The sequence below is a fragment of the Notolepis coatsorum genome, assembly GCF_963971535.1.
Source record: "Notolepis coatsorum genome assembly, chromosome: 18".
Lineage (NCBI taxonomy): Eukaryota > Metazoa > Chordata > Actinopteri > Aulopiformes > Paralepididae > Notolepis > Notolepis coatsorum.
In genome coordinates this window covers 8,842,290-8,867,332 of record NC_140182.1, presented here as the reverse complement: position 1 = coordinate 8,867,332, position 25,043 = coordinate 8,842,290, and the positions used below count along the sequence as shown (strand labels likewise).

The following is a 25,043-nucleotide window of genomic DNA, read 5'->3' as shown; positions in this document are numbered from 1 at the left end:
ATTTTCATATTTCAACAAACCAAATGGAAATTCTGAGGCAGTCTAGAGAGACAAATACAGCTGTTGATGACATTTCAGTTCACATTCAGTATCCCTGGTTCAGTCTGCTAAGGCTGGGTTTAGGTAATATAAATGTATTATAGAGTTGGAACAGCGGATTTGATACAACGTCATAACAAAGTTGATCAAAACAGATTTTTTTTGTCTGAGCTCTTGTACATACTATAGCCAGCAGGTGGCAGTATAGAACAACAGAAAGCGCTTGCTTGCTCTTTACAACGTGTGATCAAAAGTGGGCATAATTGTGGATTAGATTCAAATGTATTGTCATCATCAATACAGCACACGAATAGGTTATATTAGACTAGATTAGATTAGATTCAAATGTATTGCCATCATACAGCACACAAGTACAGTACAACCAAAATAAGTTTAGATTTGATTAAATATATAAATTAGTACTACTGAGTAATAGTGCTAATCAGATTTATGTACAGAGTTGTAGTATAAATATGTACAACTCTGTATATCTGATTAACACTATTACGACTGCAATCGTATACAGTAAGAGATACAAGACAATAGCTCAGGGCCGTATGCCCCAGGGGGGTAGGAGAAACCACTCAAAAATGGTCAGGGCAGAGCAGGTAAGGTTCAGCGCTGCAGGCCAGACAGAAGACGGTATGAAGCTGTTCCATGGGACCGGTTGAGACAGAGACAGAGGTTAAAAAAGCAGACATGGGAGCAAATAGACAATTAGACATCCTAACTAAACTAGACAGATTCATCTAAGGGTCAGTCCCCGACCAGGTGAGATCAGGGTAGGGTGAAGGAGAGAGAGAAAATAGCACTCATTTATATATTTAATTATATAATTATTTTTTATTATTTTTACAATTTATATATTTGTATGTGTGGAAATACATCTGTGTTTGTAGCTGCAGTGAGATTACAGGGGAGGTTTACTACAACCACATTCACTAAGCATCTTTTATGGTTTTCTATAGTTATCTGTGAAGTTTAGAGGGTTTTTTTGGAGATGTTAGGATCTATAGGGAGGTGTAGTCTGACGTCACTTTAGTTTCCCGCGTGGTCCAACCGTATAGGGATTTATCATTAGGAAAATGGATGATCGGCTATTGTAACAATTCTGCCTCATGAACATTGGCAAGCTTTCCATTTTTGCACAAAATTAGTTCCCTTCTATATCAATAACATAATTTTTTAAGCATTTTTGGTTGAAATGAAGGTAGTTATAAGGTTTTTAATTTGTCGTTAAAAAATAACTACACTGTCACATTTCTTAAATGTACAGTTTCTTCCCCTTCGGATGTATATATTTTTTATGATCTCTTTTTACTACACAGTTCTGTATATCTGTATGTCTTGTATGTCATATGTCATGATGAATTGAAAATGGGGGACCTCGATGTAAATAAGACGAAAGTCTTTTTCTGGTCTGCATCCTCTTAGCGGTTGTTTTGTATTGAACGTACTGTATTGTACCCATTCTGCAATCATTTTTTTTTTTTTTTTTTTTTTTTTTTTAATCTTGTGATCTTTCTCCGATTTTTCTCCCATCCCACTGTTAGTCGTTATGCCAATTCCCAACCCCCTTCCTGGTTGTTGCGCACTCCCCCCTACTGTTGGTCCGGGAGGCCGGAGACTGTCACATGCTTTCCTCCGACGCATGTGCAGCCAGCCGGCAGCCAGCCTGGCAGCGCAGATTCTCACTGGGAGAGTGTAACGTGTGGAAGGTCACACTACCTCCCTCCAGATCCTACCCTCGCTGTGCAGGCGCCCCGACCGAACTGTAGGGGTCGCTGTCCACAACACCCAGGACCCACCCATCAGCTTTCCCACCCCTAACACTGCCAATTGTGTTAGTATGAACGACCAGCCAAGCTGATAGCAACGCCGAGAGCTGGATTCGAACCCAGCGTCTCCAGCGTTGATGGCGAGCACCTTGCCCACTACACCACCTAGCCGCCCCATTCTGCAATCTGTTAATAAAGTTTTCAATCAATCAATCAAAACCAGTAGAGTGCTGTCGCCGTCAGCAGCGCCAGAGAGAAGTGTCGTTCCTCAGTGAACGAAAACATAAACGTTGTTATTTTGCTACCTTTACGATTAATTGCGATTTTTTTTTAATATTGAGCTATAGATTGTGGATGAATACACACAGAAAGGTACACCGTGCCAATGTTCATGCTTTATTTGTTTTAAACGAGACAATTTAGAAATGTGTCCATTGGAAATACATGGCGATTTCAAGAGGGGTGGACCGCGCGGGGAAAAAGCAATGACGTAACCACTACACCTCCCTATAATGCGTGATTTTTTTCCGTAGCCGCAGTTTGCGAAGACGCTCTCTGATTGGCTAGCCCGCGTACAGCGAAGACCCTCTCTGATTGGTTTAGCTCCGAAGGGTCTCTTCCGCCTTGTACATATTCTCTGCTTCGAAGTGGTTATGCTTTGACCCTCTTTCGAAGTGGGTTATGCTTAGAGTTAGGGTTAGCCCTAACCCTAACCATAACTCTAAGCATAACCCACTTCGAAAGAGGGTCAAAGCATAACCACTTCGAAGCAGAGAATATATGTACGTGGCGGACATTTCTATCCCAGAGGCCTTGGGAGCTAAACCAATCAGAGAGGGTCTTCGCTGTACGCGGGCTAACCAATCAGAGAGCGTCTTCGCAAACTGTGGCTACAGAAAAAAATCACGCCCCTATACTATAATAATATTAAATTGAGCCAGTCTACCTGCCGTCCGACACAAAGGTAATTTTTTTTTTATTATCGTTCATATTTAACAATCAGGGTCACCACTGTGGAAGTTAATAACTGAGACGAACAGACGGGAGTATGGAGTCTCTGAGCTTTACTTCCAAACAAATCCAGCAGGAACAAAGGTACAGACACTCCCTTTAAGTCACCTCCTAATTACCACCCAATCAGTGTCCATTCTGAGGTGAGATACCGCCATCTAGTGTCCACCACAGGTACGAGTATGAATACATGAATGAATGAATGAATGAAAACTTTATTTAACAGATTGCAGAATCGGTACAATACAGTACGGCTCAATACACACAATTGTTAAGGGGATGCAGACCAGAGAAAGACGTTTGTCTTGTTTACATCAGGGTCCCCCATTTTCAATTCATAGTGTATATACACTATGATAATAAACCAATCAAGCCAGTGCAGTGGTTTAAATAATATAAGTAGATATACATACAGATATAGATATAAGTGTATATAGTGTGTACAGTGCTATTATACATTGTTATTATACAGTGCTATATAAATAAACTATAGGTAGGATATAGGTTTGAGTAGACCGATGTAGGCAGTATAGGCAGAGTTCAGAGTTCAACAGAGTGGGGCGCTGTCACCGTGGTGTCGAGTTCAGTAAGGTGACAGCTGAGGGGAAGAAGCTGTTCCTGAGCCTGCTGGTCCTGTAGCGCCTCCTAGAGGGAAGGAGGGCAAATAATCTGTGGTTGGGGGTGAGAAGTGTCCTTGGCCTTCCTTCCTCAGACACCGTTTGTAATATAGGACAGCCTCAATTGCAGGGAGTGATGTACCGGTGACGCGCTCGGCGGTTTTCACCACCCACTGCAGCTCTTACCGGTCCGAGGCAGAGTGGCTGCCGTATCAGACCGTAATGCAGTTAAGGAGGATGCTTTCTTTCTATGGCGCACCTGAATCTGAGGAGACGCGTGCTTTCCTCCTCGGGAAGAAGAGACTCTTGACCAGGGTGCCTGTTATTTTTCTACACCGGAGTTCGGCGATTTGCGAATCTGATTGGCCAGTGTCATTTCTGGTCATGTGACATGTACGCCCAATCGTGGGACCGCAAGTTTCTACACTGGTTAGGCTTAGGCGCGAAGTCGGTTAAGGTTAGAGTTTGTCTTAGAGCATGGCGATAGAACGCCTGCCCTGATTCCGACAGTTAAGCTTAGGCACTCTTTCGAAGTTGGTTAAGGTTAGGGTTAGGGTTAGGGTTAGGCGATAGAATGCCAGGTGCTTTGCAGGCTGTTCGACGCGGAAATGGGCAAAGACACAGCTCGTCACGCTATTGGGCGCACATGTCACATGACCAGAAACGTCAGTGGCCAATCAGATTTGCAAATCGCCGAACTCCGTTGTAGAAAAATAGGACGCGACCAGGGTGGAGGCGAGATATGGACAGAGGTCACTAGGGTGTAAAGGTACACGTATCCGTACCGAACCGAACCGTTTCAGTGTGTACCGTACCGTACCGAACGGCTGTGTAGTGTACCGAACGAATACAACAGTATGTTAACCACTAACGACCGCCCACCGGGGGCTGTTTTTTTCACAATCTAATATAATTATTTTACAAGTCGATTATTAATTTCAATATAGAATATTCGTTGACAGGGCGGCTGGGTGGCGCAGCGGACATTGCGCTCGTCACCAACGCAAGAGACACCGGGTTCGAATCTGGCTGTCGGCGTTGCCCCCGGCTTGGGCCGGCCGCCATACTAACTCAATTGGCAGAGTTAGCGGGTGGGAAGTCGAAGGGTGGTAGTCTGGTCGTTGTGAACAGCGACTCCTACAGGTCGGTTGGGGCGCCTGCACAGCAAAGTCAGGAAAATGGCGGGGGCAGTGTGAGCCTCCTACACGTTACTCCCAGCCAAATGAGAGTACGCGCTGGCAGGTGAAAAGATGTGACAGGCTGCCTCCACATGTATCGGAGGGGACATGTGATGCAAGGCTTCTATCCTCCCTACAACAGACCAGTGGGGGGCATATGCGAGCAACAATCAGGACAGGGGAGGGAGAATTGGCACGAGAGGTAAATTGGGGAGAAAATCACAGAAAAAAGGAGGAGAAAAAGTAGATAAAAATAAATAAAAAATATTCGTTGACAGCCCTACAAGTACAATTAGTTACTGCACACTACATCACCCCTGAGTGGAACATGGCAAGCCAAACTTTCCCCCACTGTACCGAAAACCCGTACCGAACCTTGACTTCAAAACCGAGGTACGTACCGTATCGTGGTTTTACCGTTACACGGTGCAGATTCTGCCAAGTTCAGAGCTGAGGGCTTTTTCAACCTGCAACTTGTTCTTGTCAGAGACCAGCAGGGCTGAGTTGTCCGTGAACAGGAACAAGTTGCAGTCACAAGCTGACGACATGTCATTTGCATAAATTAGGAACAGTAGCGGTCCTAGTATGCTTCCTTGTGGAACGCCACAGCTCACTGGGAGGGGGGGATAGGGTACCGTTCACCTCCACCATCTGTTCTCTCCCCTCCAGGTAGGATTGCATCCAGCTCACTGATGAACTATCAATACCAATTGCTTTTAGCTTATCAATCAGAATGGTGTGATTGACAGTGTCGAAAGCCTTTTGGAGGTCCAGCATGACCTTGCCGCAGTATTTTCCCGCGCGTCCACCTCGTGTTTGATGATGTGGTCGTTCAAATAGAGAAATGGGATGTTCTGAAGCCAGATTGGAATTCGTAGATTCGCTTCTTTTTTTTCTGTATACAATGTATCTATCTTGTTTGTCAACACACAAGACAATGTATCTTGTTACTTTTAACCCGTTAATCGCCGTTGACGCTGAAACACGTCATTCCCCGCCATGCTTATTCTGCCGATGACGCTGTACAGCGTCTTTGATATCAATATTTCAAAAATCTGTGATCGAAATCATATTTCTCCCCCGGAGACATTATATGTACTGGTGAACCCCTGTCAACTCTCTAATGGTTCAAGAGCGCCATTTGGTGGCCGATCGGCAGATCGCCCAGGGAAGAAACAGGGAAGTGGAAGTTGGTGCTCATTTCAATTTGGTCCGATCACTCGCTATAGGTCCCGGGACTCGAGCTCGACACAATGGATATCGATCCGTTCCCAATAACTCGATAAACAACATGATTTGGACGTATATACTATTATACAACCTGGAAATGTATCGGGTATTTCTATATCCCATAATAGAAAAAATTCTGTTCCACGCTCATCTCCCAACAGCGAGAGGAAGCTACGGTGAGTTTCAGCATTATTTTGTAATGTCTTCTATACTAACTGCTCCAATGATCATATCACCCACACTAGATGAATGATATAACGTTGCCCACAGAATTATAAACGACCCCCCGCCCATCCGGTCATCATCAGATCATACGTAGTAACTTCTAGAAGTACGTCCATTTGAAATTTTTTATCTCGCGCCGATTGCTATCAAACTGTATACAATCATCAATATAATGCATTTAGGGCTATAAATCACGTTCTGGAGAAAGCTGCAGAAAACGATAAAAACATACTTATACTTTAGACGGCGTATTTTAGTATGAATATGTGAATGAAAAAGTATAACGTTGCTACACCCTGAACAATAGATATAGGACTTTGAATGGGCCATAGTAATGTCAATTTAGCAATACAATTTAAAAAGTTATAGCCCTGCAAAGAAGGGGAACTTCTCCATGTTAAATAGGGCTGGCGAGGGATGGTAAATTATGAATTTAACCCCGGCGATCAAAGGGTTAACCCTTTCACCGCCGCACTACCAAAATGGTTAACCCATTCACCGCGGCAACGCACAGAAGGTTAACCCTTTCACTGCGGCGACAACACACGGAAGGTTAACCCTTTCACTGCGCCACGCGACAGCCGGGTTAACCCTGTCACCGCCGCACTACCAAAACGGTTAACCCTTTCACCGTGACAACACGCAGAAGGTTAACCCTTTCACTGCGACACGCGACAGCCGGTTAACCCTTTCACCGCCGCACTACCAAAACAAAGCGACCGTCGGTTTGTGTGATAGTAAAAAGGGTTAACCTTCTGTCGTGTGTGGCAGCGAAAGGGTTAACGAGTGTGATAATAAATGTATACACTGTCTCTTTAAGAGTGTCACCGTGACGTCAGTGCTACACTGTCCGTCCAGACCCAGCCGGTGGTGTCACTCAACAACACTGTCCCTCACACGGCTGCTGCTGCTGCTGGGTAGGTGGGAAGAACCATGTTCACAATGTGACCGAGCTCAGCCCCGATGCAAGATTATTATTATTATCATCATTATTATTGTTATTATTATTATTATAAATTCCAGGATTCACACGGACGTTAGCTTGTTGTTAGCTAACCTAAATTGAGCAGGACTCGCAGCTAATGCTAACGTTGTTTAGCTAGCTAGCTATGTTAGCTCGCTGCTAGTATATGTCCATAACCTAGGATGTTAGTTGTGGTAGATATATATATAATATAATAGCTGACGTTATTGTGTGTGGTCATATGCATTGGTTGCACGCTGTGAGGACATGTCGTGTAAATGGATTACACTTGATTTTCTTTCTTGTTTACAAATGTAACGCTGCTGCTGCTGCTGTGTGTGCACTAGCTAGCTGAGCAACACGCTCGCTGTGCGCTGTCTGTGTGAGAAGGTTAGCTCGCTGGTTAGCTGCTGCGTTAGCTTTGATTTCCTGCACTTCAGGCTGTTCCACGGTCAGCCAGCGAGCTGGGTGCAACAAGTAACAACACATGTTGTTGTTACCCATCGGTAGTGTGATAGTGAAGGGTTAACCTTATGTAGTGTGGCAGTGAAAGGCCTAATCTGCTGTTGTGTGGCAGTGAAAGGGTTGACCTTATGTGGTGTGACAGTGAAAGAAGGGTTAACCTGCTGTTTGGCAGTGAAAGGGTTAACCTTATGTAGTGTGACAGTGAAAGGGCTAACCTGCTGTTGTGTGGCAGTGAAAGGGTTAACCTGCTGTCGTGTGGCAGTGAAAGGGTTAACCTTATGTGGTGTGACAGTGAAAGGGTTAACCTGCTGTCGTGTGGCAGTGAAAGGGTTAACCTGCTGTCGTGTGACAGTGAAAGGGTTAACCTTATGTGGTGTGACAGTGAAGGGGTTAACCTGCTGTCGTGTGGCAGTGAAAGGGTTAACCTGCTGTGGTGTGGCAGTGAAAGGGTTAACCTTCTGTGGTGTGGCATTGAAAGGGTTAACCTTCTGTAGTGTGGTAGTGAAAGGGTTAACCTGCTGTTGTGTGGCAGTGAAAGGGTTATTATGGTGAACCTAACAGTTGGCTTGTTTTATGCAAAACGTCTGTAAAGGTCACGATAATCTGCAGCCACGCTTTCTGTGCTGCATGGTGGACTGTTATTAGTTTGAGTATGTACAATGTACAGTTTCTTTGTCAAATGTATATACTCTCTTTTTTAGACTCTTTTTGTATCACAAACGGTACTGTATATTTGTAGATCTGGTATGTCATAAATGTCTATGCAACAGTACTGTCTACCTGTATGTCATGTATATCATATAAACCTGATGTAAACAAGACGAAAGTCTTTCTCTGGTCTGCAACCCCTTAAAGGAAAACTCCAACATTTTGGGAAATTAGCTTATTTAACATCTTCCCTGGAGTTAGACAAGAAGATGCATACCTTTTTTGTCTCTGTGCATGCATTAGGCTTAGGGAACAGCCGCTCCATTAGCGTAGCTTAGCTTCATCACTGGAAGTGGGTCAGACTTGTACCCTGACGTTTCCTACAGTGCCCTAAATTCACGAAATACACTCCAAATACAACTCCAAAACGTTCCTGTAAACATGTTGTGACCTGTGTATTTACCACGTGGAGAAATAAAAAATAATTGAATTCGACAAAAACTAACGTTACAACTAACCTAAAGTTAGTTTAGGTTCGTGTTAACGTTAGATAATGTACAAAATAAACGTATTTCCGCTGCTATAGACGTCGCTCTTTTATTTTGAAACCCCCCGACCGGAAGCTAGCCTAGTTATCTGCTTTAGTGTCCGCCCGGTTCTGTGTTTGTTGGTTAGCTCCGTTAGCTAGCAGTATATCAAGACCAGCCATGGGAATACTGTTTTCTAAATTGGGGAGGCTTTTAATCGTCAAGGTAAGAGGATTTTAAGTCATGGTATCCATAAACTTCAATCGGTTCGGATCCTTTGAATGAATGAGAATGTAAACAAACACGGCGTCACGTTGAAATCACTGACTGCGCCCGGAGAGGAGTAGTTCGGCAAAAAATTGTTCAGAGTATATTTGCTTAGAAAACGTAATTGTCGAATTCAATTATTTTTTATTTCTCCACGTGGTAAATACACAGGTCACAACATGTTTACAGGAACGTTTGAGTTGTATTTGGAGTGTATTTCGTGACTGTAGGGAACGTCAGGGTACAAGTCTGACCCACTTCCAGTGATTAAGCTAAGCTACGCTAACGGAGCGGCTGTTCCCTAAGCCTAATGCATGCACAGAGACAAAAAATGTATGTATCTTCTTGTCTAACTCCAGGGAAGATGTTAAATAAGCTAATTTCCCAAAATGTTGGAGTTTCAATCAATTCTGAACTGCATGGTGGACTGTTATTATTTTGAGTATTTTCGACCAGCTGGCCTCAGTAGGGGAAGGTGCTGCCTGTCCGTCATGTTTACTGTCAAACAACAGTCAGTCGGGTATTTCTTTATCGACTCACGTTTGTTTTGTTCCGTCTGTCACCACCAGGGAATGAGACACGACGACTTCACCTTGAAGTTATAAAACCGTACTTGTGTGAAAATAATTTCCGATCACCTGCCTCTTTGAAAGGTGAGTAGATTTGGCCTTCACGTTGCTGTTTGAGTAAGCCTGTATACACTTGATTCTAATAAAAGAACCCAGAATTATTTGTCCGAAATCATTTCACTTTTCACATCCATATTTTTAAAACTGAGTGTGCATTTCCCCAGCCACACTGGTGTGTGTTAGATCACGTTGATCTAGATTCAATACGGTGTTCTAGATTCTGTTCCTGCTCCCTGGAGTAGCAGCAACACTATGGCACCGTTTTTCTCATGTCTTACCGTTCACTTTGAAGGCACATCTGTAAACACATACTGTTTGCTTTTACTGTGTACTGTTTACTTTTACTGTATACTACTGTTTACTTTTACTCTTACTCGTATATATTCAAATTCTATATTGGCTATAATTATTGTAACGTATAATATAACCGATGGGGCATACAGACCCTCATCTGCACCTTTGTTTACACTGTTTTATTTTTCTCACATTTTTATATCCACTTCATTATATTATTTACACTGTTTATTTTTCTCATTTCTATATTCAGACCCACTTTTAATGCCTATATTTATGTCTCTACTATTACTCTGCCCATACCTGTACCCCCCCCCCCCCCCCCACACAGACACACACACTGCTATGATGCCCGATTTTCCCCAATCAGGACTCAAGAGGTTTATTTGTCACATACATACCAGGGCATATAGTGAAATGCGGGTGGCCATGCCCGCATCGATTGTGCAATAATACAATAATACAATAGACATAGGGGTAGGCGGTTAGGTGGCGTAGCGGAGATTGCGTTCGTCACCAACCCCCGGAGCTGTGAGCTGGATTCGCCTGTTCGAATCCAGCTCACAGCTCCGGGGTTGTCACCAGCTTGGCTGGCCGTTCACACTAATACAATTGGCAGTATTAGAGGGTGGGAGAAGCTGGCGGGGTGGGTCCGGGTCGTTGTAAACAGCGACTCCTACAGTTCGGTCGGGGCGCCTGCTAAGTGCGGATAGGACCTGAGTGGGATAGTGTGATCCTTCCACACGCTACGCCCTCTCAGGGAGGATCCGCAGTGCCAGGTGAAAAGAAGCGGTTGATTGGCTGGACGTGTGTCGGAGGAAGCACGTGATAGCCTCCACTCTCCCAGATGATCTGACTGTGGGGGGTAGGTGCGCAGTGACCAGGAAGGGGATTGGGAATTGGCATAAGGACTAACATTGGGATGGGAGAAAAATCGGAGGAAAATGGAGGGGGAAAAAGATAAAAAAAAAAGAAAAGAAAAACAATAGACATAGGGGAAAAAAATAGGTAAGACACAAGATGTGCATGATAAAAATAGACATGCTAAGTTCCTGAGAAACTGGTTCCTATGTACCCTAATATACAATTTACAATTTTAACTCCGTCATTATTATACTTAATGTATCTGTAAGCTATACTATACAATACCTCATTCCTTTAAAGTGACTTTTCCATTATTTAAAGTGACATTTGGTTTAAAGCAGGGGTCTCAAACTCAATTTACCTGGGGGCCGCTGGAGGTAGAGTCTGGGTGAGGCTGGGCCGCATCAAATATTCCACACAAAAAGGGTTTCAAGTATTTTTAAAAAATTTTATGGAAATGTATGGTTGAAACATGCAAACGTTCAAACGCACACACACTAATAAGCATTGGAGGCTTTTAACCAGGGCCGGACTGGGGAAATCATTCAGGCCAGGAAATATAGTGCGAAATATAGCCCCAGTCAGGCCACTTTTTAAGCAGGGGGTCTGGGGGTCCCCCACCAGGAGATTTTGTATTACAAAGACTTAATTTCCTGCATTCTGGTGCAGGAATTGTTTTATTTGTACCCTTTAAATGCCAGTGTTTGTGATGACATGACTGCAATTTTTTTTTTTTTTTTTTTTTGTGGAAATCATCTGGGGGGCCGCAAAATATCATCCAGCGGGCCGCAATTGGGAGTTTGAGACCCCTGGTTTAAAGTGATTGTTTAAAGCGGTTGCAGCGGGTGCGTGTGTGTGTGCGCTCATGTGTACTTGTGAGTGGAGAGTTCTGTGTTCTGATGGCCTGGGGGAAGAAGCTGAGCCTCTCTGTTCTCGTAGCGTGTGTACGTAGGCGCTTGCCTGACCGCAGCAGCTTGAACAGGCTGTTGTTGGCGTGGTGGGGGTCTTTCATTATTCTGCAGGCTCTGGATTTGCACCTCCTGTTATATAAGTCCTGCAGGGGTGGTAGTGCAATACCCTGCGTAGTACGCTCTCCAAGGGGATCAATAAAGGAATATGTTATCTTATCTGTTCTTAGAGAATAAGACCGGAGAGAGAGGTTATTCACCCCGTCTTCTGATGGTCAGCCATGGACGAAGATGACAGCCAGGATGAGCTGATCAACCAAAACACCTCCCAGAGCCAAGGAAGGAGGACCGACATGTGGGCCATCTCAGGTAGCCATCTTCCTCTGTGTATAAACGCTTTATGAATGAAGCAGCCATCGTCCCCTGTGTATAAACGCTTTATGAATGAAGCAAGAAACATTTTAGTTGAATCATATCTTTCACCTCATCTTCTCCAATCAATATCTGAAATGAAAAAAACTAAAACTACTACTAACCCTGATACTGTCTTTTGCTATTATGCACTTTGCTACAAAGGAATCTTCCTTGCCTATATTACTACCTACTATGCTAATATGTCTATACTACTATGTACACAAGACTGTAGCACTCAAGTTCAACACTGTTTGACGAACAATGTTACTGACCTTCAGCTGCCAGAGTTGTACCTTTCCTTCCTGCTGACTTGTTGTACATAACTTGTAAGTCGTGTTTGGATGAAAGCGTTCAGCTAAATTACTAAATGTAAATCTTCAAAAACTGCAGGGACTATAGTATTGTGCCTCTAAACCCGCTAGGGCTGAAACAGTTAACACATCTAAATTAGTTGACGAAATTGACGACAACATGTGCATGATAACACCGTTCTGATTTAGATATTGAGGCACTGCAGAAATGCTCCAGCCTACAAATCATATTCTACAGACATAATAATAATAAACGTTATTTGTATAGCACCTATCATACAATAATTGCAGCTGAAAGTGCTTCACAGCAGCAAAAAAGACAGGCATACAAAATTGGCATGAAATGAGCAGAACATTTACAAAAAAGTGCCAACATGAAATGAGTATAAAATAGACGGCAGCGAAACAGACAAAGTCAAGGCATAGAACATTAAATCATATAACTTTTCATATTAGGATCGAACATCCCAATAGGCCTCTTTGTTTATGTTTTGATTATCACTGATGCACATCTGTAGCTTTAGTGGTTTATGATCCAGAGGACTTTAACCTCTTAACTGGCGCCCTCAAAAGTGGCAATTTTTCTACTTGAACTTGAGGACTGCATACTTATTTTGCAAACCAAAATACTATACTTTATACGTATAGCACATGCATGAGCTTGGTCTCTTTTGAAAGATAACATTCTGAAGTTTAGTTGTGCTAATGAAATAGAGTAACATAGGTCTGAACTTGAGTTGTAGAAAAACTTGTTACTTATGTTTTTCTGTAGTAGTTGCAATATCCAAAAGTATATTTCCAAGAACATTGGTATGGCTGAAAAAATCTGGTCAGAAATTAGTGATATAGAGTGATTTTGGTCAAATGTGTGACTTTTCACCTAGATCCCTGATTCGCTCATCCCCACGTGGGGTAGCATTGGAAAGCCACACTCATTGGCTACAACCCTGTCCAATAATATTCGAGATCGCCAAATGATTGACAGAGGTAGAGCCTTGGGAGTCGGGAGTGGTATTCGAAAAAATTAAAAGTCTGCTAAAGACTTTGGCGCACGCCTCACATATCGGCATGTAACTCGAGAACCGCTGGCCTCGCATATCGGCATGTAACTTGAGAACCGCTGAACGAATTTTGTCGCCTGAAACGGAAATCCACAGACAACAAATAGGGCTTTTCTATATATTGTAAAAAAAAATATGCACACCCGAATGCTTAGAGGTCGCCAAAGTGGCGTCGGGCGCCGGCGGGCAAAACGTCCTTAAAACGTCCCGGGGCCGGGTCGGTGCCAGTTAACTTATTCAGCGCCAGGTATTAGCCGGGTCTCGTTCTAGCTACGCCACGCTTTAAAGATAGGAGTGCGTCACCTTGTTTGTAGAGCTATATCTATATTCTATATTATAGCTATGTGGAGACAATACTATAGTAATTTGACAGTGACTTTCTTCCGTCGAACAAGCAAAAAAGAGATAATTCTTTCATGCATACGTTTGCGCGTTATCCCGTGGTGGATATAAGTATAGTTTAGGAGTTATCCGGGATAATTCATGAAAAGCAGAGTTATAGGGCGCTACATGTATTCTACTATAAGCGTTGACGTTTCTTGCCTGGACACGCTACTATTTCCATCAAATGTATATAATAGGTATTATGGGGCGGCTAGGTGGTGTAGTGGGCAAGGCGCTCGCCATCAACGCTGGAGACGCTGGGTTCGAATCCAGCTCTCGGCGTTGCTATCAGCTTGGCTGGTCGTTCATACTAACACAATTGGCAGTGTTATGGGTGGGAAAGCTGATGGGTGGGTCCTGGGCGTTGTGGACAGCGACTCCTACAGTTCGGTCGGGGCGCCTGCACAGCGAGGGTAGAATCTGGAGGGAGGTAGTGTGACCTTCCACACGTTACACTCTCCCGGTGAGAATTTGCGCGGCCAGGCTGGCTGCCGGCTGGCTGCACATGCGTCGGAGGAAAGCATGTGACAGTCCCCGGCCTCCCGGACCAACAGTAGGGGGGAGTGCGCAACAACCAGGAAGGGGGTTGGGAATTGGCATAACGACTAAAAACAGTGGGATGGGAGAAAAATGGGGAAAAAAGGGGGGGGGGGGAAATAATAAAAAAAATGTTATAATAGGTATTATGTTTCATCATGAATGCATGAAAGGGGGGGGGGGTCGTTTTTTAATGCTTTGATGGCCAGTAACAGCATTCGTGTTGAACACTACAGACGCTGATCAGCTGGATGGATATCAAAACATTGTTGGATCAAGCTGAAATTTATGTCAGATAGTCCTTACCTTTGGTCGGAGGTATTCCAAAAAGAATATTCCAATTGTCTGATCGCGATTTCCAGTATTGGTGTCCATCTGGTCCCGGACATAATACAACTTTTATAAGCGTTTATCAGGCGGAGATTAACCCGACGCAGCTCACCTCATATGCATCCAAAAGTACTGTGCCCGAGCCATGCGTAACGACGTTGTCATGGTGGGTGCGTTCAGACACACCAAACCCCAGAACAACGGGTAGGAGATTCAAACAAAACAATAAAACAGGGGTGTTTTGGTAGTAGACCGTATTAACCTGTTACATTCGCATTTCAAGAGGTCTTGTTTTATTTTTTCTATATTACTATTGTTCTTAATAAAGCAAAAGTATTTATTATCAGATTTCTCTATTCATCGATAGAATAATCAGTAGAATACTCGATGAAATAATCGATAGCTGCAGCCCTATTATGAAGCAAAAAATTATAAAATTCACAGAGATATAAGCTTTTGCCCTATGCGTGTGTGCGTGGTGATCGCTGATGAGGAAATGAGAGAATATATTTTTCAGCCCGCCTCTATAGCGTGCATAAGTACACATATACTATCGATAATCTAGCGTTTATTTGAAAACGATTCATAAATAGGCCGAAAAATTACAACGTTTTTGTGTATTCTAGAATATTCCAGTAAATGCTGTTTATCACGGAATCTATATATTTTCCTTGAAAACGAGGGCTATTCAAAATGCTATAAAACGAAAATTAACCGATAAAAAAACAATCCGTTTCGACAATGTTGACTGCAAACAAGTCATTGATAAAAGACAGGCAGATTAGACCCATAGCCATAATTTAAGAGAGATTATGCGTTCACAACGCTATCATTGAAGTGGGTGCTGGCATTTAACCATGTTTCCAATGTTAATGGCTGGCACTCAATGTGTTAATAATAAACACTGTTAGGACTGTCAGACTCTTAATAATAAACACTGTTACGACTAGACTCTGAGTCTGGGGCAGTGTGTTGCTACTAGGGGTGGGAATCACCAGTTTAATCACGATACGATACGATATCGATTCTTTGGACAACGATACGATATTATCCGATATCACACAGTCTGCCACGATACGATTCGATTCAGGTGCCTGCGATCGATATGAGACGATATTATGTGCCCATTTAATACAATCGGTAACATTTAAATCAACAAACAAAAAAGGCAATGGAAATATCATGACATTTTTATTTTTGAGCTCTTCCAGACATTTAAATGAAAAACAATCTATTGTTTTTAATACAAATAGACCTCCTGTTCACTGTTTTTGGTTCATTTCTTTTTTTTCTCGATATTAATATCCTATTCACTGTCACAGAGCTGTATTTTGGCTGGAAAAGCATATTGGGAGTCCCAAGGTGCAGTACCGGCCAGATCCTGTTAGTGGGGCTATCCCCGAGAATGCACCCTCCCAGTCCCCACTTCTCTCTGCCTATGTCCGGCACAATAACAATACAGTGGGACGGACTTGACATCTGGTTTGCAACATGTCGTTCAGCCCTAAAGTCCACCCCTTGTGTCTTGTGTGTTTCATCATCATTCACCACCCAGACGAGTCGGACAACACCGAGGAGGGGGTGGAGGAGGTGGAGTCTGACAGCGGCGAGGAAGACGAGGAGGATCACATTGATGGAGAGGAAGATGATGATGATGATGATGATGAGGAGGAAGATGAGGATGACAGTGACGGTGAGAAGCTGTGGATGCAGGGTGCATGTGATGAAGATGAGGAACATCGGAGTGATCTGATCAAAATTATTATATTTAATGGTTCTATACTAGTAACCCTGACTATATAACATCATTAGTTATTTAATGGTTCTATACTAGTAACCCTGACTATATAACATCATTAGTTATTTAATGGTTCTATACTAGTAACCCTGACTATATAACATCATTAGTTATTTAATGGTTCTATACTAGTAACCCTGACTATATAAGATCATTCTTTATTGTCTGTCGGAACACACTACTGCGTAACAAACTAGAACAACACAAGACAACCATGTTACAGCAGAGACAGACAGACAAGACATCAGAGAGACGACCATGTTACAGCAGAGACAGACATACAGACAAGACATCAGAGAGACGACCATGTTACAGCAGAGACAGACATACAGACAAGACATCAGAGAGACAACCATGTTACAGCAGAGACAGACATACAGACAAGACATCAGAGAGACGACCATGTTACAGCAGAGACAGACATACAGACAAGACATCAGAGAGACAACCATGTTACAGCAGAGACAGACATACAGACAAGACATCAGAGAGACAACCATGTTACAGCAGAGACAGACATATAGACAAGACATCAGAGAGACAACCAGATGTTACAGCAGAGACAGACATACAGACAAGACATCAGAGAGACGACCATGTTACAGCAGAGACGGACAAGACATCAGAGAGACAACCAGATGTTACAGCAGAGAGAGACATACAGACAAGACATCAGAGAGACGACCATGTTACAGCAGAGACGGACAAGACATCAGAGAGACGACCATGTTACAGCAGAGACAGACATACAAACAAGACTCTGCATTATGTCCTGGAACACCTGGACACTGCAGGGACCTACGCCAGGATTCTGTTGGTGGACTTCAGCTCTGCCTTCAACACCATACTCCCGCACATCCTGGAGCACCAGATGTCCCTGCTGCAGGTGCCGGACTCTACCTGCAGGTGGATCATGGACTTCCTGACAAACCGGTCACAGCGGGTGAAGTTGGGAATTAACATCTCCGATCCCAAGTCCATCAGCACTGGCTCCCCACAGGGCTGTGTTCTGTCCCCACTACTATTCTCCCTGTACACCAACAGCTCCGTCTCTCTGCACCCCTCGGTCAAACTCCTGAAGTTTGCGGACGACACCACCCTGGTGGGTCTCATATCCAGGGGGGACGAGTCCGCCTACAAGAGGGAGATCGAGAGGCTGCTGAGCTGGTGCAGCTGCAACAACCTGGACCTCAATGCCCAGAAAACAGTGGAGATGGTAGTGGACTTCAGGCGGAAGGCAGCCCCCCCCCACCCCGATCATTCTGGGAGGCACCCCGTGGCCTCTGTGGAGTCCTGCCGCTTCCTCGGCATGACACTCTCCCGGGACCTGAAATGGGAGCTGAACACCATCGCTCTCAATAAAAAGGCCCGGAAGACGATGTTCTTCCTACGTCAGCTGAGGAAGTTTAGGCTTCCGAGGACTATGATGGTCCAGTTCTACACTGCCATCATCCAGTCCATCCTCACCCTCTCCATCATCACCTGGTTCCCTGCAGCCACGGTCAGGGACAAGGCCAAGCTGCAGCGGGTGATACGATCAGCGGAGAGGGTGATCGGCTGCCCCCTTCCCTCCCTCGAGTCCCTACATTCCTCCAGGGCCTTGAGGAGGGCGAGGAAGATCATGGCAGACCCCGCCCACCCGGGTCACGACCTCTTCACCATGCTCCCCCACGGCAGGCGGCTACGGCTGCCCAAGACATTAAAGTCCCGCCATAGACTGCTTCTTCCCCTCAGCAGCTCGCCTGGTAAACGAGTCAGTGTCCCCCTGCTTCCCCCCCTCCCCCCCCTATGGCGAGCTGCTAGGGCTGGACCTCTGGACTTGAACTCTGCTGCACTGTTTCCATGTCCCCTACCACTGCACTTTACTGTCTCATTGTTGTCTCACTGTTCTGTCCTGTTTTGCACTTTATTTATCATTATTATTATCATGTTGTTCCTATTTGTGAAAATATCAATCATGCACTGTAATGTCAAATCACGTTCCATTTTGTACCTGTACAAAATGGCGAATAAAGAAATCTGAATCTGAAGACATCAGAGATACAACCATGTTACAGCAGAGACAGACATACAGACAAGACATCAGAAAGACAACCAGATGTTACAGCAGAGACAGACATACAGACAATACATCAGAGAGACAACCATGTTACAGCAGAGACAGACATACAGACAAGACATCAGAGAGACAACCATGTTACAGCAGAGACAGACAGACAAGACATCAGAGAGACAACCATGTTACAGCAGAGACAGACAAGACATCAGAGAGACAACCATGTTACAGCAGAGACAGACATACAGACAAGACATCAGAGAGACAACCATGTTACAGCAGAGACAGACAGACAGACGAGACATCAGAGAGACAACCATGTTACAGCAGAGACAGACATACAGACAAGACATCAGAGAGACAACCATGTTACAGCAGAGACAGACATACAGACACAACATCAGAGAGACAACCATGTTAGAGCAGAGACAGACATATAGACACAACATCAGAGAGACAACCATGTTACAGCAGAGACAGACAAAAAAAACAAGACTTAATATAATAATAAATAAGTCTGCCCCTTGTTCAGTGTCAGGTAAAATCCAATGAATCAATTCAAATGATTAGATATATCAGTTAATAGTAAGGATGGGCACAAGTAATGTTTTCCCAGATCGAGTACTTGCATTAATTACTTATTGAGTAGTGGTTGAGTAATTGTTTAGTGAAATCTATTTTTAGAACGCACCTTAACTTAAAGCGCATGACCGCAGTAATAACCAGATATTGCACAGAATCACACGCACACGCTACCGATTTTATTATATCTCGCTCTGTGGACATAACAATGCACAACAATAGAAGCCGAGACCCTGACACTGGTAACATCGAACCGTCCGACTACATGCCAGCTGGACCAGCTACCCTCCCCACTCCTCCAGACCATAGCACCGGACATCCTCCCATTCCTAACTGCAACCATCAACTCCTCACTCAACTCGGGGGTGGTCCCCTCCTCCCTAAAACAAGCCAGAGTCACGCCCCCCATAAAAAAAACCAACCCTGAACCCCACCGTCATAGGCAACCATCGTCCTGTCTCTCTTCTCTCCATCCTTTCTGGTGCTGTATCCAACCAACTTACTGCTTATCTCTTACAGAATGATCTCCTAGACCCTAATCATTCTGGCTTCCGGACTGGCCACTCCACAGAAACGGCCCTCATTGCGGGTCACAGAGGCACTTCACTTAGCAAAAGCGAAAGGCCTCTCCTCTGTCCTAATTCTCCTAGATCTATCTGCAGCCTTCGACACAGTCAACCATCAGATCCTCCTTGCGGCCCTCGCAGGAATGGGAGTGGCTGGAACTGTGCTGACATGGCTGTCATCATACCTCAATGACCGCTCCTACCAAGTGTCATGGAGAGGGACTCTGTCGGCCACCCGCCCTCTGCGGACGGGTGTCCCCCAGGGCTCGGTCCTAGGACCCCTTCCCTTCTCTCTCTACACTAAATCACTGGGTAACATTATCACGTCTCATGGCTTCTCGTATCATTGTTATGCCGATGATACTCAACTCTTCCTCTCCTTCCCTCCCTCAGATATCCACGTCTCTGAGCGGATCTCGGCCTGTCTGTCCGACATCTCCGCCTGGATGACGACCAACCACCTCAAACTGAACCTAAGCAAAACAGAATTGCTCCACCTGCCGGCCAAATCCTCCCCCCTGACGACCTTTCCATCACAGTCGAGAATGCAGCTGTGACCGCGTCCCCGACCAGTTGAACTTCTCTGCTCACATCGCAGTGACAACCAGAACCTGCAGATTCCTCATGAGCAACGTCAGAAGGAGCCGCCCCCTCCTGACAAAAGAAGCCACCCAACTCCTCGTCCAATCAACAGTCATCTCCCGCCTCGACTACTGCAACGCACTGCTCGCTGGCCTCCCGGCCACCGCCACCAAGCCTCTTCAACTCGTTCAAAACGCAGCGGCCCGCCTGATCTCAAACCTACCGAAGTCGGCCCATGTCACCCCACTTCTTAGGGACCTGCACTGGCTCCCCATTTCTGCACGTATCTGCTTCAAGGCCCTCGACCTAGCATACCGTGCAGCAAAGGGAACCGCTCCCGCCTACCTCCGGTCAATGGTCTCTAACTACACACCCTCAAGACCCCTTCGCTCTGCATCTTCTGGCCGCCTCAGACCTACTCCTATCCAAGCTCCGGGAGGGTCATCAAAGAGAAGCCGCCTATTCTCAGTCCTTGCCCCACAATGGTGGAATGTACTACCCACCCCAGTTAGGACAGCCGAATCCCGTCCAATCTTTCGCCGTCGACTAAAGACGCACTTCTTCAACCATTATCTGAAATAATGAAAAAATAATAATCTAAATAAATAAATAATTAACCCTAACTAACCTTACTGTAACACGCAGTCATGTCATGCACTTGTCCTAACTAACCTACACTGTAACACGCAACACTTTGATGAACATTGTTACTCAGCTGATAGAGTTGTACCCTTCCTGATGACTTGTCATACAGAACTTGTAAGTCGCTTTGGATAAAAGCGTCAGCTAAATGACTAAATGTAAATGTATACCAGATGCTTAATGCGTATTTTCAGTCAAATCACTCAGTCTGCAGCAGGGCTCTCCGCTTATAATGCCTGCAAGGAATTCTGGACCATAATCGTTTCAACCTGGCTTTGATGGATGTACGGCTAATTTGAGTTGGTTAAGATACACCTCTGTTGCCTTTTGGGCTGTCGTCCGGTTGAGCTCATCATCACTACTGTGGTAGATTGTTGTGCACAGTTTTGGCTTAGTGATCGACTCAACGTTTAACCTCTTTAACAGGCACCCGGAAAAGTGGCAATTTTCTTTACTTGAACTTGAGGACTGCATACTTTTTTTGCAAAGCTTAGCTTTATACTTATAGCACATGCATAGCACATGCATGAGCCTGGTCTCTTTCGAAAGATAACATTCTGACGTTACTCATGCAAAAAAGGAAAATCACTTCTAGTGCTAATGAAATAGAGCAGGGGTTCTCAAACTTTTTTATACCACGACCCCATTTTATTTAGGATTTTTTTTCGCGACTCCACACTTAATGCATCGTATAATTTCAACGTGGCGATAAGATTCAGATTCAGATTCCTTTATTAAGCCATTTGTCTAAAAACACATTGGTAATTGTTGCAGCATTACAGTGTATGCATTTTTCATAAATTTTTTCACAGTAACGACAAACACCAACACAGACACAGGACAAAAAACAGTGCAGTGGAGGATTAATCATTTAAATACATATATATATATATAAAGTGCAGAGTTCCAGTAAGGACTAGTGCAGTGCAGTCAGTGTCATTGTGCCAGTGTCAATTGGGGGCAGATGGGGGGGGGGGGGGGGGGGGGCCTGAGGCATTGATCAGCCTGGCGGCTGAGGGGAAGAAGCTCAGTCTGTGATGAGCTTTCACAGCCTTTGGGATCCTAAGCCTTCTCCCAGAGGGGAGCAGGGTGAAGAGGCTGTGACCGGGGTGGGGTCGGCCATGATCTTCCTCGCCCTCTTCAGCGCCCTGGAGTCGTGCAGGGACCTGAGGGAGGGCAGGGGACAGCCGATCACCCTCTCCGCGGAGCGAATCACCCGCTGCAGCTTGGCGAGATATTTTGCCGCTGCAGCGGGGAACCAGGAGATGATGGAGTGGGTGAGGATGGACTCAATGATGGCCGTGTAGAATTGGGCCATCATGGTCCTCGGCAGTTTGTATTTGTTCAATATTTGTTTTGAGCAGTCCCGTGATGTTGAGCTCCCATTTCAAATCCAGGGAGATGGTCATGCCAAGGAATCGGCATGACTCCACGGAGGCCACCTGAGTGCCTCCCAGTATGATGGGAGGGGGCAGGGCTGCTTTCCTCCTGAAGTCCACTACCATCTCCACTGTCTTTTGAGCATTGAGCTCCAGGTTGTTGCAGCTGCACCAGCTCTGCAGCCTCTCGATCTCCCTCCTGTAGGCCGACTCGTCCCCCCTGGAGATGAGACCCACCAGGGTGGTGTCGTCAGCGAATTTCAGGAGTTTGACCGAGGGGTGGAGAGAGGCACAGCTGTTGGTGTACAGGGAGAACAGTAGTGGGGACAGGACGCAGCCCTGCGGGGAACCGGTGCTGGTGGACCTAGAGCTGGAAATGCTCTTCCCCAGCTTCACCCGGTGAGACCTGTTGGACAGGAAGTCGGTAATCCACCTGCGAGTGGAGGCCGGCACCTGCAGCAGGTGGTGCAGCTGGTGGTGCAGGATGGCTGGAAGGATGGTGTTGAAGGCCGAGCTGAAGTCCACATACAAGATCCTGACATAGTTGCCCGCGCAGTCCAGATGTTCCAGCGTATAGTGCAGAGCCATGTTCACAGCATCCTCTGTGGATCTGTTGGCTCTGTACGCGAACTGCAGCGGGTCCAGCACAGGATCAGTAATGAGCTTCAGGTGGGCCAGGACAAAGCGCTCCAGGACCTTCATGACCACAGAGGTCAGGGCGACAGGTCTGTAGTCATTAAGGCCCGTGACCTTGGCCTTCTTGGGGACAGGGATGATGGATGAGGAATATCAAAATAAAAGCATGTTGTTTAGAAAATGAAATTACTGCACTGTTATCAATAAAATGAATGAATATTATCAACAAAAACAATGGAATTGTTTCTGTATACACATTTATAAAACGAGGCATATTAGCCAAAATATGTTGTCAGAACATGAAAAGAAAATGCGCTCACGTGCGCTTTGGCAGAGATCCGCTTCTACTCTGAAAATCTGCCCTCACAGAGGTATGTTGATGCGAAGGGGACACGCTTTATCAGCGCAGCATTACACAACACTTGGTACTCGTTCCCGACTGATATCCAGAACTTTGCGAGGGCCTGTCCAGTGAACTTGACTTTCAGTAGCTCGTCACACGAAAGATCATTGAGCTCCTCCTGGCTGCATTCTGTTCCTATAAAAAGCCATCAAGCTGAGTAAATACCCCCAAATCTCCGCTGATTATCCTGGAGTGCCACTAACGGAGTTTCCAGCGCATTATCAGCACATTTCTCTCCAACCAGCACCGCTTCTGACAACAAACCTATCAATTGCGAGTTATATAACTTTTCCTTTTATACTAGGGACGGGCACGAGTACCATTTTCCCAGACCGAGTACCCTCATGAATTACTAGTAGTGGTTGAGTAATTATTTAGGGAAATCTATTTCTAGCACGCATGGCAGCAGCAATAAGGAGATATTGCACAGAATCGCACACTACCGGTTTCATTATGTCTCACAACACACTAGACATAATATTGCACAGTAATATATCCGATGCTTCATGCGTCAAAACAGTCAGTTACCATTTGTAATAATTACCTCCACTCTGCAGCAGATCTCTCCTCTGTCTGCAGCAGATCTCTCCTCTGTCTGCAGTAGATCTCTCCTCTGTCTGCAGCAGATCTCACCTCTGTCTGCAGCAGATCTCTCTCTGTCTGCAGCAGATCTCTCCTCTGTCTGCAGCAGATCTCTCTCTGTCTGCAGCTAAGGCTGTCCCCAAAGCCTGTTTTTGGGATTCAAACTTCGTCAGGGCTTCGTTTTAATAAAATAAAAAATAAACGTTTTTTAAATAAATATCCTCAAACTAAATCCTCAATTTGAATAAAGTGATTAATCTGATTAAATTAGTCTTTTTAATTTTTATTATTAAATCAAAATTCTTTAATCCATATAACTCATCAGTTTTTTTTAATACTATAATATTAGTGTAGCCTAATATTTATCTGCAACTGTGAAGAAAAACCCCATTGGTTTAAAACAGAATGAATAGAAATCATTTTTTAATTAAAAATAAAGAATTCGAATGTTGATTTAGAATTCGAATGCCAACGTAACGAACGAATGTCCGAACGTTCGAACGTTTGGGCTCAGCCCTACTTCACTGTCCTCACGATCCTCTGCAGAGACTTACGGTCTGAGGCTGACTGCTGTTCGCCAGCCAGGTTGTGATTAGGGTTGGGTACCGCTCACATTTGAACCGATACCAGTACCGGTACCTCGGAATTGATACCGGTACCCCTTTTTCTGTACTTTCATAATAACATCATTTTTATTTGTATAACTAAAATAAAGTCTAAACTTCTCAATTTCAACATTGTTATATCACACCACACAAACTAAAAAACCCTCCCTACACCCCTCTCCCAAACTGTTCCTACAACAATTTTTTTTATGTCGCATGATCATGTATACTATACATTTATTATGTATTATTATTTTTTACGTTTTAAATATCAACATTACCTGGCCATCCTCGGTAAATACTATCAAACTCCTCTGAATTCTGAAGAAGACGCATCAGATAAGATATCCCCAATATTATTATACTTAAGACCAGTTATGCTGCTGGCCAGTATGACTTACTACCATTGTGTCTTTATACCTGTATCACACACATCCACATCTCTTTGTACATACCTGCATATAATCCTTTTTACATATCTGTAGATACTATATCTATATCTGTACATATCCCTTACCTCCTCTTACTAGT

The 25,043-nt window shown here is 44.6% G+C and overlaps 1 protein-coding gene across 1 annotated transcript in view; it reads left to right on the top strand.

Annotated features, from left to right (window-relative positions):
* Positions 1-9,468: 9,468 nt before the first annotated feature.
* The window catches only part of phrf1 (PHD and ring finger domains 1), a 61,456-nt gene continuing 45,881 nt past the window's right edge, over positions 9,469-25,043 (top strand). Inside the window, exons 1-3 of the mRNA XM_084334502.1 lie at positions 9,469-9,602; positions 11,875-12,013; positions 16,237-16,374. Of these exons, the coding sequence (XP_084190628.1) occupies positions 11,926-12,013; positions 16,237-16,374 (226 nt within the window). The 5' untranslated portion in view covers positions 9,469-9,602; positions 11,875-11,925. The remainder of the gene's footprint in view (positions 9,603-11,874; positions 12,014-16,236; positions 16,375-25,043) is intronic.